The sequence below is a fragment of the Acinonyx jubatus genome, chromosome C1 (assembly GCF_027475565.1).
Source record: "Acinonyx jubatus isolate Ajub_Pintada_27869175 chromosome C1, VMU_Ajub_asm_v1.0, whole genome shotgun sequence".
NCBI lineage: Eukaryota > Metazoa > Chordata > Mammalia > Carnivora > Felidae > Acinonyx > Acinonyx jubatus.
The window spans coordinates 146,028,844-146,046,089 of NC_069381.1; the positions used below are offsets into that span (position 1 = coordinate 146,028,844).

At 41.8% G+C, this 17,246-nt stretch overlaps 1 protein-coding gene across 1 annotated transcript in view; it reads left to right on the forward strand.

Annotated features, from left to right (window-relative positions):
* The window catches only part of DAPL1 (death associated protein like 1), a 47,835-nt gene extending 31,107 nt beyond the window's left edge, over positions 1-16,728 (forward strand). The window contains exon 4 of the mRNA XM_053215114.1: positions 16,234-16,728. Coding sequence (XP_053071089.1) covers positions 16,234-16,365 — 132 coding nt within the window. The 3' untranslated portion in view covers positions 16,366-16,728. The remainder of the gene's footprint in view (positions 1-16,233) is intronic.
* The last annotated feature ends 518 nt before the right edge of the window (positions 16,729-17,246 follow it).

A 17,246-nucleotide genomic window follows, 5' to 3' on the forward strand; every position in this document is an offset into this window, starting at 1 on the left:
TATATACCAAAGAGAGGAGGAAATACAAGGTCTGAGACTGACTGATGGACACTGTCTGAAGTGTTTGATGAGCTCCACCGTGATATACTTAATTTCACTCCTCACCTGTGACAGGAGATTGCCCAATGACCTTTTGGTACAACGTAAAAGTTAAGACGAGTCTTAGGTTTAGGAAACATTTGTTTCCCCAAGAAGACTCTCTGGTTCACATGATATCACTGCCAATTCATGAACCTGATAACTGTACTGTGGTTATATCCGATACAAACACATGCTGAAATACTTAGAGGTAGAGGATCACGAGCTTAGGTGGTTCAAACACGAAATTAGGAGTTCATGGATAGATAGAGGGCACTCATATGGGATAAAATGCTAATAATAGGTTAACCTGGTAAATGGTGCACAGATCTTCTTTGTGCTGTTTTTGTTTTTTTAATTTGATATTATTTCTAAATAAAGTGTTGAAAGTAAAAAAGACTCTAGGCCAGAATCTAAGAATACACTACTGCTTCTCAAATGGTAGCATATCACACTGGGAATATTACTGGCTTACATCTGATATTATTTTATTTGTTTACAATTAGTTTTTACAATTATTTTAAATAGATTATGCATTTATATGATTGAAAAATCTGAACACTTGGAAAAGGTAGACACTGAGAAATGTCACTCCTGCCGCATCACCGTCTACTTAGCTACCTCTCACACCTGCGGATAATTACATTTCTAAGTTTCTGATTTATCTTTCCAGTGATTTTTTTAAAAAATTGTTTAATGTTTCTTTATTTCTGAGGGGGAGAGAGAGAGACAGAGCTTGAGCTGGGGAGGGGCAGAGAGAGAGGGAGACACAGAATCCGAAGCAGGCTCTGGGCTCCGAGTTGTCAGCACAGAGCCCGAGGTGGGGCTTGAACTCAAGAGTTGTGAGAGCATGACCTGAACTGAAGTTGGACGCTTAACTAACTGAGCCATACAAGCACCCCCTTCCAGTGATTATTTATGCAGATATGAGTATATATTATTCCTCCTTTCCTTACAGAAAATGGGCCGTGCTGTACACACCACTCTGCACTTTGCTTTGGTCACCTAGCAGTATATCATGTAGATCTCCCCATTCTATCACTTTAAGATATGATCTTTATAAAGAAATGGGTATAAGACCTACTTCCTTTATTTACACAGAATGTATGCCCAACCCTAAAATTTGGCTGTGGGTTAAATTATATGTGCTTTGCATTTATATTTCACAGCTGACTAGAAAAGTCAACTTCTGGGATTGTCAAAGATCAAATTCAAAATACCTAGACATTTTCTTAAATATGTTGACAAGTTTTGAACATCAAGGAACAATAAAATTTTAAATATGTTTCTTAAAGAACACTGAGAAGATGGGTTGACCACAGAGTTTACTTACATGTGCATTGTTCTTTTTTTAAACGCCTCTCTCTGGGAATTTTCAGACAGTGTTTGTTTTGTGTTTTTGTTTTTTGCTCTACATGGCTATAGCCCAGAACTGTCAGAGGAGATTAAGCTTATAAAAGAAAAGTTTCCAAATTTTTTAAATATTATAAGCAGATGGAATATTTTTTTTTCTGTCTACAGTACAATTTAGTTCAGTTCAACAGACACTTACTAGGTCTTGTACAAACCACTGAGCTTTAAAAAATGGATAAGACATTGGTCCTGGCTGCAAGATGCATACAGATAATGCCTCTTTATGTGGAAGCTGCTGTGCTGTAATATGCACTCACAAAATGCTACAGGAGAACAAAGGAAGGACACTTAGCCCTGCCTCATTAGAGAAAATTAGCAAAGTTACAAAGACAAGTAAATGCTGACCAGAAAAAGAAGGATGGGGGCAGCAGGGGTGCAGGTCATGAAGTTTCATGAAAACATGAAACTACCTAGTATAGATGGGGAAATGGCAAACAGCTCAGTGTCAGTGGAGTTCAAGGTGTTCACAGATGTGACTAAGGGGGAGGGGAGGACCCTGTATGGTCTGCCACAGAGCTGGGACTTGACTCTGGGCAGCTGTTAAAGGAAGGAGCTTGGGCAGGTTTGCCTTTTAGAAGGCTCATCTTGGCTTTGACATGAATAATGGATTTGAGGAGAGGATCAATCCATGGGCAAAAGGCTATAGGAATGGAGAAGAGGAGACATATTTGAAAAAACACTGCAGGGCTTGATGACTAAGACTGTGGATGAGAGAAGACCAGGAAGACACTTGGGTTCTGACTTGTGTGACTCAGGGAGTGGTGGATCCATTAAATGAAACAGGGAAACCTAGGTAGAAGAGGGAGGTGATAACTTCTGTTTGGGTCATGTTGAATTTGAGGATAGCAAGCAGACACAGCTATGACTCTGATGATCAGAGGAAAGTTCTAGTATTAGAGATACAGATTTGGGCATTGTATTTATCCTGAGGCTGCTATAACAAATTACCACAAACTCGGTGGCTTAACACAATACAGATTTATTCTCTTACAGTTCTAAGGTCAGAGGTCTAAAATCCATCTCATTGGGCCAAAAGTCAAGGTATCAGTAGGGCTGGTTCCTTCTGGAGGCTCTGGAGGAGAAGTTTCCCTACCTTTTCCTGCTTCTAGAAACCAACTACATTCCTTGGCTCACTGCCCTTTGTTCATCTTCAAAGCCAGCATTGTAAAATAATGCTTGCTTCTTTGATAGTCAAGTCTCCCCCTGCCTCCCTTTTATAAGGACGCTAGTAATTACATTGGGTCCACCCGGATAATCCAGGATAATGTCCGCATTTTAAGAGCCTTAACTTATTCACATCTGCAAAATCCCTTTTGACAAATAAGGAAACATTCACAGGCTCCAAAGATTAGGACCTGGAGATAATTAGGGGACATCATTCAGCCTACATTTGTGGTTGGCATTACATTAAGTACGAGTACATACATATAATCAATGGGGTGGACATGTATGGAAAGAAGAACACTGGATCAAGAACAAAGCAGTGGGAACACCAAAGTTAAGGGAGAGAGAATTGGTAGTTGGAACCCAAAGGAGATGGGGAAAAAGTCTGGCCAGGAAGGTGAGTACGGGAAAGAGCTGGTGTCATGGAGGCAGAAACTAGTGAGTAACAGGAGGAGCTAGTGGCCAGTAGATGAAGTTGGGAAACCATCTGGAGGTCCCTCGGTGTCCTTTCCACAGCAACATCAGTGGAGTACAAGGGGTAGGATACAGATGGCAGTGGACAGCACTAATGCACAATAAGAAAGCATGTACCACCCTTTCAACAGGTTGACTAAGAAGAAAAGAGATGTGATGGCAACTAGAAAAAAAATGCACACTCAAGAGAATTTATTTTGTTTTATTTTGCTTTGTTTCTAGGAAAGTATGAGTCCCGAGCATACTTGTAAGCTGAAAAGAAAGAGCCCATAGATTGAGAGATGCCAAAGATGTATGTAGGAGAGAGAATACCTGATAAAACAGGGTACCAAAATAGTCTGATGGATGTGAATTCCAAGAGCACAGATACATAAAATTTGAAATAAGACTATCCTTTGATCCAGCTTCTAGAAATTTATCTTACAGAAAGAAGTCTTACCAAAAAAACTTATAAAAATCCTCAATAAGAGGAAAAAATATACAAGATTACAAGATTCTTTAAAAGCAAAGAGATAATGTACAAGAGTGCTCAACATGGAAAATTTGAAACAATTGACATGTCTATCAGCAAAGGATTAATTAAATTCTGGAGTTGAGAGTAGCTTTAAACATGGAAAAATTTCCCCATATATGATATGATCCAGACTTCATAAATAAAAGTGTTACAGAATTGATACAAAGCAAACAGCTTCTATAGACCCCATAAACAAATAAAGACTAGAAAAAATCTTTCCAGTCTACTTATTATATAAAGAATTCCTTCAAATTCATTTTTTAAAGTGACAACCTAATAGAAAAATGAACAAAAGTTATACTGGCATTTCATAGAAGACAAAAATCAAATAGTTAATAAGTACATATTTTTAATGTTTATTATTTATTTTTCAGAGAGAGAGAGAGCAAACTTGGAGGTGGAAGGAAGGGATAGAGAGAGAGAAAGACACAGAATCTGAAGCAGTTTCCAGGCTCCTAGCTGTTAGCTGTCAGCTCAGGTCTTGAGCTCAGGGTCATGAATCTAAGCCCCGCTTTGGGCTCCTCACACCGCGTGGAGCCTACTTTAAAAAATAATAATGATAAAATAAAAATAAAATAATATCTTTGAGAGAGAGAATAACAGTGAATTACATTACATAGCAGGTACATGATGTAATATTCTGAAGTCATGAAAAAGAATTAGATCTGGATCTGATAAATTATGTGAAGTAGGGTTATACTATTTAAGTAAACAAACAAACAAATACATACATATATATGTATATAGCTAAATTCTAGGTATAGCAGGATTTCATATTTGGAAACAAAAGTTATTTCTGTTACTAGACAAAATAAGGACTGGTTAACACATCAACATGGATGAATCTCAGATGCATTAGGCTAAGTAAAAGAAGCCACCGTCAAAAGGCTACACGCAGTGTAATTCCATTTGTATGACCCTCTTGAAAAAGCAAAACGGGGCGCCTGGGTGGCTCAGTTGGTTGAGCGAACGACTTCGGCTCAGGTCATGATCTCGCGGTCCGTGAGTTCGAGCCCCGCATCGGGCTCTGTGCTGACAGCTCAGAGCCTGGAGCCTGTTTCAGATTCTGTGTCTCCCTCTCTCTGACCCTCCCCCGTTCATGCTCTGTCTCTCTCTGTCTCAAAAATAAATAAACGTTAAGAAAAAAAAAAGAAAAGAAAAAGAAAAACCGTAGGAACAGAAAATGGATCAGTGGTTGCCAGGGCTAGAGGTCAGGAAGGAGGTCACCGTAAGGGACACAAGGGAAGTTTTTTGTGATGAAAATGTTCCATAACTTAGTTGTGGTGTTGGTTCCACAACTACATACATTTATACACTGAACAAGGCAAAGTTTACTCTATGAATTATACTTCAACATATCTGACTTTTTTAAAAGTTTCTAAAGATTCCCAATAAACTGCCAATACTAATTACCCCTGGAAGAATGGGAGAAGAGGATCATGGGGCAGAAAGAATCTTTCACTTGTTACACTTCTGTATAATTTGGTTTATTTTTAGTAAGAATACACTACCAATTTTTGAAGAAGTTTGAATAAGTATGACATGCTCAAACAATGGAACATTAAAAAGGTAATGTTTACATGTAACTAACACATAAAGGCATTTACAATCACTGTTAAGTAGAAAAAAAAACAAATTGTATGAAATACGCAATCATAGGGTTGGAAAAATATAATAGAACAATGTGTATACATATATATTTAAGTTTATATGTGGTTGTAACTGTGTATGCAAATCAGAAGGATACCTGTCATATATTTAACAGTAATTTAACAGCATTTACTTTTGGAGAATAGTATCATTGTGGGTTTGTGGAAGGGACTACTTTTATTTTTAACTTTGGTTGAACAGTTAGGAGAGTATGTCATTTCTATAATCATAAAAAACATTATGGTTTTTACTTATTTATTTATTTTTGCCTACTTTTTTTTAATTAGATTTTTTTTAAGTAGGCTCAACTCCCAACACGGGGCTTGAACTCACAACCCCAAGATTAAGAGTTGCATGCTTTAACCAACTGAGTCAGCCAGGCACCCCAACATTATGGTTTTCAAATAGCATAACTGAAGAGGTTGCATTGACCAAAAGGAAGACTATCCATCCTGAGAGTGGAGGCAAGACCAACAGGGATGTAGAGAACTTTGTAGGTTGGACAGAAGCTAGAAGAGTCAGTAATTCTGGCCTCAATTTTCTCAACAAAATAGGTCATCTGGTGAGAGTGCAGGGGAGTGGGCTTGGGGGAGAGTAAGGAGTTTAAGGAAGTACAAAGTTCTGGAATAATTTAAGAGGTACAACAGGAAGGATTGATGCTGAAAATTGCTACTGAGGGCGGAAGTTACAAATGCCCTCTGGGGCTTGGCCAGGAGGGGAATGTGCATGGGGCGCTGAACAGGAGCTTCAGCAAACTGGGGTGGGCAGCCTTGACCTCTGGGGCAGGCCAGATCCTGGTGACTGCCACAGCCCAAGGTCACCATGACTCCAAGAGAAGGCAGAAATACAGCTTTTTAGATTAAATCATCCAACTGAAAATATCGCCAACTAGTTGAATGTTTTAAACGCTGGCCAGGCCAAAACAAGATCTAATAGCCCATGGCGGTGGGGGGGCTATGTGTGCATGGTTTTGTGTTTTTTTCCAAATATTACCCAACGTATTTTTTTATTCCCCTATTCCTTTACAGTCTAATCCCTTTCAACTCAATAAAGCTTGTTTCAGCGGGAGGTGAGATACAGTTCAGAACAACAACAAAAAAATCTCTGCTCAGTTGTGATGTTCAGTACCTGCCTTTTAAAGGAACCAGCAGAAACAATAGTTTTGAAATTCAAGCTTTCAGAGCCAAGAGCCAAACCCTTTTGAGAGAGAAAAGCGTTTTGGTATTTTAAAAACTTCCTCTCAGATATCTAGAGCAGGAGTCAGGCTTTTACAGAACTGGTGGGAGAAGGAATTCTACAAGATGTAAGAAGAGCTTACCCTCCAGGAAAGAATTTGATCACTTGGTTGGCAGGAGCACTCAGAGAGGAGAGGAGAGTCACTCCTAAATCCAGATAGGTCTGAAGGGAGGGAGAGGAGGCCAGGGGTCACTCATGTCCCGCTTCCCTCTTGAACCCCTGGGAAGAAGCCTCTTCCGAGCCACCACTGGGCAGCTGTATTAGAGTAACAACTTGAGTAGGACAAGTCTAAACAGACAGAGGGACAGAGCTAGCCTCTCCTTTGACAAGCTTCCCTAAGAGGCTTGGATGGTACCAGAATCTCCCTTAGGCCTCAGAGAAGATGGAGAAATGAGAAGAGAGGTCTTGCCTGCAAGCCGCAGAGTCACCATGGCGAGGGCAGAACCGACCCTGTAGCTAAGGGCTTTGGAGTGAGCAGTCCACATCACGGCAGGCCCCTGGGAGGTCCGCACAGCCAGTGGGAGCTGAGGTGGGCTGTGACCCCGTCTTATTTGCAACAGGCAGTGAGAGTGAGCATCGTAGGAGATTCTGAGGCATGCTAAAATGAGAGCACAGTGAACTAGTGAACTGGCTGGGCAGTGGAGGACTAGAGTGCAAAGGGGATAAGAATACTCATAAAATGATTCCAGTTACCCAATTAGCGGACTAAATCATACTTGAAGTACTGGCAATGCGGGGACACCCAGAAATCAAAAAAAAAAAGTTTTTTCTAAGAATATGCTTCCCTCACTTCCTCCCTACCCCTTCTCCAAAACAAACAAGCCAACGAACACTAATGTAGTCACCACGAGAAACAAATCAGAAATTGGAGTTCCTTTTTGAATTACATCTAGGACAAGGGCACCATCACTTTTTCATTGCCTTGGGCACTAATGTGGCCCTGATTTTCAGGTGAGTACCTGAGAGATCTTATCTGTATGAGCTGAGGCGCAAGAGATACTCACAATGGAAGAACGAAGAGGGGTCAGGGTTAGAGAGGTCTCCCTAGGGTCAGGAGCTGGTGGGTATCATCAGAGCCCCTGTGGGCAGCCTTGGGCTGTGGCCATGGAGGTGGATAGCTAAGTGGGGGACAGGTTGAGGGGTAGAGAAGGGGACAGGTTGCTGACAAGGTCACCAGGATAAGGAGGTTGTAGGATGGAGGAATGAGGTGCCAGTCTTCAGTGAAAGCCGGAGAACCTCCCAACTGTGAACAGATGCCCGATGCCCTCATTTCCATAACTGGACCTTCATCTAATGTGGCCCATAGGCATGTTATATTGAATAATAGGTTTACATGGAATACTAACATAATTACACATTGATTCATAGCATCGATTATTTTTCTCAGGTTTGTCAGACTTTAGCAAAATTAGGATCCATATGTGCAACATTAGCTCTATTGTACTGCTTACTTTTTTTTTTAATTAAACACACATATAAAAGTCTCCTTCTTCTGGAATTTTCGATTGACAAAAGGAAACACAATATCATTTGAAAATTTTATTTTTAGGCAGTTAAAGGTGGACCTGAGCTACCAGGGCCACCTCTTCTGTGCATTTTCATTTGACATTCACAGTGAGATTGCAGAGGCAATTTTTAATTTCCCTTTTTTTTTTTAAGTCTCCAGAGAAAATTACTATCCAGGAATGATGGTTTTTTTTTTAACTTGTTTTCATTTTCCCTGTGCCAGACTAAGCATTCCTGAGAGAAAACAGACCTTCTCAGGGAATCCATACTCAGCACATGATCTCCAATTCTGAGTGAATAAACATTTTTCCTACTGAAATGAGTAGAACACAGGCTAGAAGGGAATCTAGGTTGACTCCTCGTTGATCTTTACTTTTACAGCACATTAGGCTGGTCTCTTCTCCTTAATGATTTAAGTATCTGATGCTAAGCTTTCTTATCAAATAAACTCAAAGTCTGGCTTTATTCGATCTTCAAGTTTGTAGCTAAATATTTAACTAGGGTCTGAAGAAAGAGGAAAAAGTCAAGTTGGTTGTTGCAAAGGGTGATCTAATTCCTGCCATTTTAAACGCTCTGCTCTGCCAAGTAAGGGAGGTTCTTTTTGTTTTGCAGCAATGCTCACCTAACTTTCTCCAATGTGTATTTCACCTTGCTACTTGAGGCTTCTGTAAGACCTGAGGCAGCACTAGATCCAGTCTAGGAATCAGTAGGGTTAGGGAGGTCCTTGTGAAAATCAAAGTAAGCAGTGTGATGTCCTTGATGCCATGGACTACATTTTCAACTATCCATGCAGAGAGAAGGAGAAATTTTAGTGAGGAAAACGCAGATAATATGGAAATCCTTTGTATTTACTTTGGACCCTTGTCCCAGGGCACACACATTTCTGTCAAGTGGCCATGCGCCATGATTGCAAATGTACACAAGGTATGGTGGGAGATACTGACTGAGTTGCTTTTGTATCTCCTTGGCATCTTAAAAATGGTAGGGAAGGCTATGTCATGGGATGGAGACTCTTGAGGAAAAACTCTGAGATCTACTGGTCTCCTGAGTCAGAAGGTTTCTATTATACGTTATGCCAGCTGCATGATTTTCCGACTGCTGCTGTAACAGATTGCCACCAACTCAGTGGCTTTAAAAAACAAACAAAAAGACCCCACATTCGACTATCTTATAGTCCTAGAAATCAGATGTCCCAAACGGCTTTCATGGGCCAAAATCAAGGTGTTGGCAGGGCTTTGTTCCTTTCTGAAGGCTCTAGAGGAGAATCCATTTCTTTGCCTCTTCCAGTTTCTAGAGCCACCACACTCCTCCATCTTCTCCTTCGGTTGTCACATCTCCTTTCTCTGACTTGGATCCACTTGCCTCCCTCTTACAAGAAGCCTTGTGAATACATTGTCCCCATGCAAAACTCCAGGTTCATCTTCGCATCTCAAGATCTTGAATTGTATCAGCAATGTCCTCTTTGCCTTGTAAGGTGACACATTCACAGGTCTCGGGGATTAGGACGTTGTTCAGCCTACCACACCAGGGCGGGCCCCATTTCCTCAAACCTGGCACTGATCCCAGTCTTCAGTTACCACAGCAGGCTTCATCTGGGCCAGGGCTCTGCAACACCCACAGTCAGTGATCCTTCTGCTGGATCCCTCACCTACTCCATGACCTACTTCTGCTGTAATACATCCAAGCCCCCAGGAGAACTCTTGGATCACTGCACAGAGCCCACAAAATCATTTCAACCCAAATGAAATGGATATGGTGAATAAGCATGAATGATGAATTATGATATAATCAAAATACACTTTTATCTTTGTTTTCCACTGTCTTAAAATTTTGCTCAGGAAAGAGATGCTCCTGTCCTTGCTTCTATGAGTGTATCTCAATGCGGACACGGTTAGCATTTCAAGCAGGGCAATTTTCAGGATTTTTAGCATCCCAGGCTCTAACCTTCTAAATGCCAATAGCACTTTCTTCGCTAATTATTGTGATAATCAAAACATGCTCCCACATACTTCCTTTCTTTTTTAGTCTATTTATTTATTTTGAGAAAGAGAGCGCAAGAATGAGCTGGGGAAGGGCAGAGAGAGAGAAAGGGACAGAGGATCTGAAGCAGACTCTGCACTATTAGCACAGAGCTCCATGCGGGGCTCAAACTTATGAACCATGAGATCATGACCTGAGCCAAAGTCAGACGCTTAACTGACTGAACCACCCAGGTCCCCCGCTCCCATGGACTTCCTAAGGATCTTCAGGACGTGGAAGTGCCCCAAACTCAGGCAGACCCCTGGCTTATCAATTCACTCTCAGGTCTCAGGAACTAATTTTTTATGGCCCCTTTAGGGCACATACTCAGTCTCTATTCGGTAATTACGATGCCTGATTAATGCAAAAAACCAAACCTCTGATAGACTTTTTTTTTTTTTAATGTTCATTTATTTTTGAGACAGGGAGAGAGACAGAGTGTGAGCAGGGGAGAGGCAGAGAGCGAGGGAGACAGAGAATCCGAAGCAGGCTCCAGGCTCTGAGCTGTCAGCGCAGAGCCCAATGCAGGGCTTGAACTCACAAACCATGAGATCGTGACCGGAGCCGAAGTCGGACACTTAACCGACTGAGCCACCCAGGTGCCCCAAAACTCTGATAGACTTAAGGCTGCTGCCAGGGAAAATCTACAATAGGGGAGGGGATTTTGGTCAACTTCTCCCTTACCCCATTCAGGGCCCCAGTTTATTAATGTGACTGGGGACGTTTCCAAGTTTCTTGTCAAAGGCTTAATCACAACTGACTTTTCCTCTTGGGGAGCTTTTGTGGGTTTTTCAAAGTTTGCCATCCGGGAATCATTTGTACAACTCTCAGGAAGTATAGAATGCATTCCATTCTCAAGGCCACACCCCCTCAGTGCCTGCACTGGTGGAGCCCCTAGGGCTCGCCTCTCTCTGGGTAAAGTGTCAGGGGTCCAGCAAACACTTCATTTTGCTTATGGTGACAAGGCCTCCCTTTGGAGTGTCAAATCTATGGTATCTTAGTATCCAGTTGAAATTTCCATTGTAACATTTTATTGTGATAAAGAAATAAGAGGATAATTTCAAAACAAATAATTCAAAAAAAAATTTTTAAGCAGGCTTCACACTCAGCCCAGAGCCCAAGGTGGGCCTTGAACTCATGACCCTGAAATCAAGACCTGAGCTGAAATCAAGAGTCAGAAGCTTGGGACACCTAGGTGCTCAGTTGGTTAAGCATACGACTTTAGCTTAGGTCATGATCTTGTGGTCAGTGGGTTCAAGCCCCGCATCAGGCTCCATGCTGACAGCTCAGAGCCTGGAGCCTGCTTCAGATTCTGTGTCTCCCTCTGTCTCTGCGCATTCATGCTCTGTCTCTCCAGCTCTCAAAAATGAATAAACGTTAAAAAAAAAAACAACTTTTTTTTAAGAGTCAGAAGCTTAACCAGATGAGCCACCCAGGTGCCCCTCAAACAAACAATTTAGAGCCAATCCCTCAACACCTGAGAGCCTCTTGGTCTCTGAGATTCTACAACATTGTAGACTACATACAATTCATTTTCATAATCCAATAGGTTTTCGAGCTGAATCTGGAAAATAGTCCTCTAAATGTCCTTTAGTCTAGAGGAATGTTTAGGCATTTCCCCCCTCCTATTAAAATGCTCTTCTTCTCTTTTCTACTAATTCTTAAAGCTCTTAACCCTGATACTTTATATTCCAGCACCTTCAAAATGGAGGTTTGGGGACCGACAGATAACTTCTCATGCATGTTCTGTATTGACATCAAGGAATATCTGGAAGACAAAGGAGTGACTGACTCAAATATGATGAAAACACAATGACCTGTTTCACAATAACTACCACATGGAGAACCTCACAACCTACGAAGTGTCTACATGTACATGTTCTCCTTTGATCCTTACGAGGCAAATCCTACTTTATAGATGAAGTAAATGAAGCCCAGACACAAAAGGAAGTAGAACTAACATTTAATAAGTGTTATTATATGCTGGGTGGCTTTTTATATATTTGTCACCTCATTTAATGTCCATAATGAATATATAAGATAGGCATTATTATCATCCCAGGACACTGAGGCTCAGAAAGATGAAGTAATTTACCCAAAATCACACAGCCAGTAAGGACAACTTTTTGCTGTACCGTACATTTAAAAAAAAAATTTAATGTTTATTCATTTTTGAGAGAGAGAGAGAGAGATAGAGTGTGAGCAGAAGGGCAGAGAGGGAGGGAGACACAGATCTGAAGTGGGCTCCAGGCTCTAAGCTGCCAGCACAGAGCCTGATGTGGGGCCTGAACTCACCAATGGTGAGATTATGACCTGAGACGAAGTCTGATGTTTAACCAACTGAGCCAGCCAGGCACCCCTGCTGTCCTGTACATTTAGTCTCCTCTGTTGAACTAGAACTTGTTCAGTTACCCATATAATGCTTTGACATTCACCCCATACTGGCAAAAAGGGTTTAGGGTGTTTTTGTCTGGTCTGTTTTATTGGATTTTAATGCCAGTGGAAAGTCAGATGACCAAAATTAGTAGCCTTTTACAGTTCCCAAGTTGGGCATTTAAGAGTGAATGAAAAGGAACGTGAATTTGAGGAAATAGCAGTACAAGGCATTGCACATCTTTGTAAAACGATTATTTTGAGACCAGTCAAGCCAAGATAAACACTGAATCATTTCAAGTGAGAGCAACACCATCTTGCTCATTAGGAGCCCAGAACACAAAACTCAGGAAGCTGGTGATGGAAGGTTAAACTCTGGAGCACTCCTGTAAACATTTCCAGGACCTCCTTTACCCTTTGTCAGCTGCACATTAAACAGCGCCACGTGGGGGGCAGGGCAGGGGGGTGGGGGGGGGGGCTTTATTGCAGACCTCCCACTGAGGGCAGGGCCTCCACCTTTGAGTTTACTCTTCACCTATTATTTTAGGAAAGCCCCGTTTGCTCCCTTTGTTGCAGTGTTCTGTACTGCCCAGAGTACTCAGGCTTCCCCAAGCACTTTGTCCCCTGAAGATTATAGAAGATCATCACTCTTCTACCTAGTGTAGCACTCACGGTGCATGGTATTCCTTGTTGCCATTATGCACATTCAAGTATTCCTATGATCATGACCTTATAAATCATTGAGTTGTGGCAAAGAACTGTGTAATACAAGTTCAGATAATGATGTTTTACTGGACACAGGAGATTCTTAAGATAACAATGTACATAAATATTTAGCAGTGGTGATGTGGCTATCCATACCATACCACCCAAATTGAGAAAGACTGGCCAGCAAGGTTCAGAGGGCCCTATCTGAGAGGTGGTTATTGTGTGTAAATAATACACGTGAATAATAAGGGAGAATTAAGAAAAGGATAAGGCAAGCTCAAATATGAGTGACTCCCCAGAAAGAAACCTCTCTTCTCTAAACTCTATAACCTCACTTCAAAGCAATTTTATGGTGCCAATGATTGTATAGCTGGTCAGTAGGGTCACGATGAATTTCTTGTCTTTAGAGCAACTGGTGATGGCATAAAGCACTCTGGCATCATCCTCAGAGGCTGTTTACCATCTAAGTGGTTAAAGCACCATTGTAAGTTTACAGAAGTAGGTCTGCCCTGTCCAGGATTGCAATTCATAGCTGCCTCAATGAGGCTCTTTCAGGTTGTCAGGAAAAAAGGCTCAGATGCACAGCCTTCAATGATGGGGCTTATGATTAACACAGAAGGGTAAAAACCCAAAGGCTAGTATATGGCTAAAACCTCAGGCTCTGGAAATGAGCTGACTGATTCAAATACTGCCTCTCCCATCCCTATACTGTGTAGACATTACCTAACCTCATTCAGTCTTCATGTTTTTATCTGTAAAATGGGAAGATTAATATCTAACTTACAAAAATTTTGAGATCAAGTGCGGTAATGCTGATAAAGCACTTAATACAGTGCCTGCTACCCAAAACAATGTTAGTTCTTTCATCAAAAAACACCCATAAGAAAAAAATTTTAACTTTTTTTTTTTTTAAAGTAGGCTCCATGACCAACGTGGGGCTTGAACTCACGATCCTGAGATCCAGAGTCATGTGCTCTACTGACTGAGCCAGCCAGGCACCCCAAAACAGCCATAAGAAAATTAATAGGTAAGCCACAGACTGACAAAAAAAATATGTACAGAATATTTATCTCAAAGAGTGTCCATATCCATCATATAGAAAGGACTACAAGTCAACAAGGAATAGATGAACAACCCAATTTTCTTTTAATGGGCAAAAATGTTGGACAGATACTTCAAAAAAGGTGTGCTAATGGATACTAGCACATGAAACTGTGCTCAACATCACTGATGCTCAGAGAAATGCATGTTAAAACTATAATAAGGGACGCCTGGGTGGCTCAGTTGGTTAAATGTCTGACTCTTGATTTTGGCACAGGTCACGATCTTATGGATTGTGGGATCAAGCCCCGTGTTGGGGTCCTTGCTGACAGCATGCAGCCTGTTTGGGATTCTCTCCCTCTCTCTCTGCTTTTCCCCTGCTTGCACTTCTCTCTCTCTCTCTCTCTCTCTCTCTCAAAATAAATAAACTTAAAAAAAAAAAGGATTGACTGGAAAGGAGCACAAGAGAACTTTCTGGATTCATGTTTTGCTTGGTGGTGACATGGGTATATACAATTTCCAAGATTCATAGAACTGAACACTTAAGATCTGTGCATATGATTGTGTTCAATTGTATATCAGCAAAAAATATACATAAGAATGTTACTATTATTGTATGATTATTACAACAATCACCCCATCAGCCACACCACAAGACTCATGGAGAACAGGGACGTGATTTGCAGCTCTCCAGGATACACCAGCAGCTCTGTGGCTCCAGCATTTTGTGGTCACATCAGAACATAGCAGCTGGTGTTCCCTAGGCACTCTGCACTCTTGTGACTCAGATTCCCCCTCATCATCCAATCATTTCTACTGCTGCTCTCTCTTTACTTCTCTTGGTTTTTACTGTTATTTTTTTCCTTCTTCCCTCTCTCATGCCCAAAGAGAATAAGATTGGCTGAGTTACCATTCTATCTGGGGATCTTTATTCGTCTAATTTTTCATATTCAGCTACCTCAGAAACCTCTCTTCTCTTTACTTATGACATATAGAGGTGCCTTTGTCAGAACTCTATTTCGGGGTCAGTCTGTATGGCCAGGTTGACAGGGTCTGATGACACACTTCACGGGACCTTGGATGCAAGGGGCTGCGGGTGTTTGGGGACTTGGAGGTCCCTGAGCCAGATATTGTAATGACCATGTTCTACTACAGGGAAGCAGTCCCTCTGGGAATCCCCAGTTGATAAGTCTCAAGCTCTAGTTTTGGAGCACAGATCACTGCAGCAGGAAGGATCCACATGCATGTGTCTTACACGCATAAGACTGTTCTAAGACTGGGTCATCTTACTGATAAGGTCACAATGTCACCTCAGCTATATAGTTAAATATATGTTTAATGTCAACTGTTAACTCCAGAAAAACAGACTGATAAACATCACCTTGTAGGGCAGAATAGTTTCAGGTTTTCAAGGACCTGGGCTAAGTGATTTTTTAGGGAGATCTTGCAAGGTGAGGAAATGACTGGAATTAAGCAGAGTTTATGACACAATGGCTTTGCATACATGGGTTCAGTGAGGCAAGGGTCTTGAGGAACATTTTTGATGCACAAGTTGTTATTCTTGATTGGGAAGCTGTTTAGTGGTTTCAACTCTTATTTTCCAGGGGTAGGAATTTCCCGAGCAAGCAACTAACTTATTTTTCCTTTATCCCAGCTTTGGTTAATACAAGAACAGAGAATTCTCTTTTTCAGTTCTCGTTAATTTGCTTGTAAATTGTTAAGGCAATTTCTCATGTATTGTACTAATCTCCTGCCTTCAAATCCATCAATCACAAAACAAGTTTGCAACTGTTGGGAGACCTTGGGCAACCAGAGCACGTTGTGACAGGGTGGCTATTGTTTCTTTAATCCCGATGAGACACTAGGATGCTTTCGATATTGTATCCGTTGTTTTCATTTTACTAAGTTTATGAGCCAGGGCACTCCTGAATTTCCTCATTTATAAAATAGAGGTAACAAACATGTCTACTTCACAGAATTGTTGTGAAGATTAAACGTGTTACCGAAGTGTAAAGAGCCTGGAAATGATTATTATTACTGTTTCCTCTTTTCTCCAGCCTGGATTCTGCAGCAATCTGTCATGCCTTGAACATATACATCCTGGCAAGTCCTTCTGTGTCCCAAGTCTTCTGCCCACTCGCTGCTCACCCTCAGCAACCAGGAACACATGTATGGCCACAGCTATTTAAGATACTGCAAACTTCCATGCAGGTGTACAAGTCCCTCGAGCATCTCCCACCACCACCATTACCACCACCAACTCTTCTGGGACACTCCCATTTCTCTGTCAGGTAACCAAAAGGTAAACACGTTTACTGGGTTTCCAGGAAGGGACTCTGAGACCCTGCTCAGCAAAGCTGTTCCTCTACTCCCTGCCTCTGCTCTTGGTTCTAGCCCCCTGAAGACCCTTTTTGCTCCTCTGTCTCCCAGTGTTAACCTGTCCGGATAATAATCTGCAGCTTAAAAAAAAAAAAAAGTTTCTACAAGCCTCCCCCAGGCTATATTCAGGTATACAATTATAAGAATTTCAGTAGGCTAATCACTTGAGTTTGATTCCATTTAAGAATCATTTACTGAACTTGGCATTACACTGAGCTGGGGGCTACCAAGCAGGAAAGTCTTCTCAAATCCTCAGCTAAAAGCATCCTCAGCCGGTAAGGCTACGGGAGCCCAACGGCTCAGGGTCCAGTAGGTCGTCTCATCCTCTGGAGGTCAGCCAACTCTCTGGCCACAGGTCCCTGCCTGTTCCTGCAGAAATAGGCAGCAACCTTGGGGTTCACACTAATGTGATCTCCTGGTATCCAGCCGCTGCCAAAATAAAGCCTTTCTCTTCCCACTAGCTATCTTCCCGGCTTTGTACCCGGATGCCCGGTTTCTCCTGCTTTTCTTGGAACCCAGGGCAGTTTGTTTCCCCAGAAGGGATAAGAGACATTCTTCCTTTACCCAATTACTGCTACAGGTATGCACTGCCTGTGAAGCCCTAAGCGTCATCTCACACACCCAGACCCTCCCTTACGGGGGAGTGGGGGTGGGGGGTATTCACCACGGCCCTCCCTTTTGCTGAGCCTTC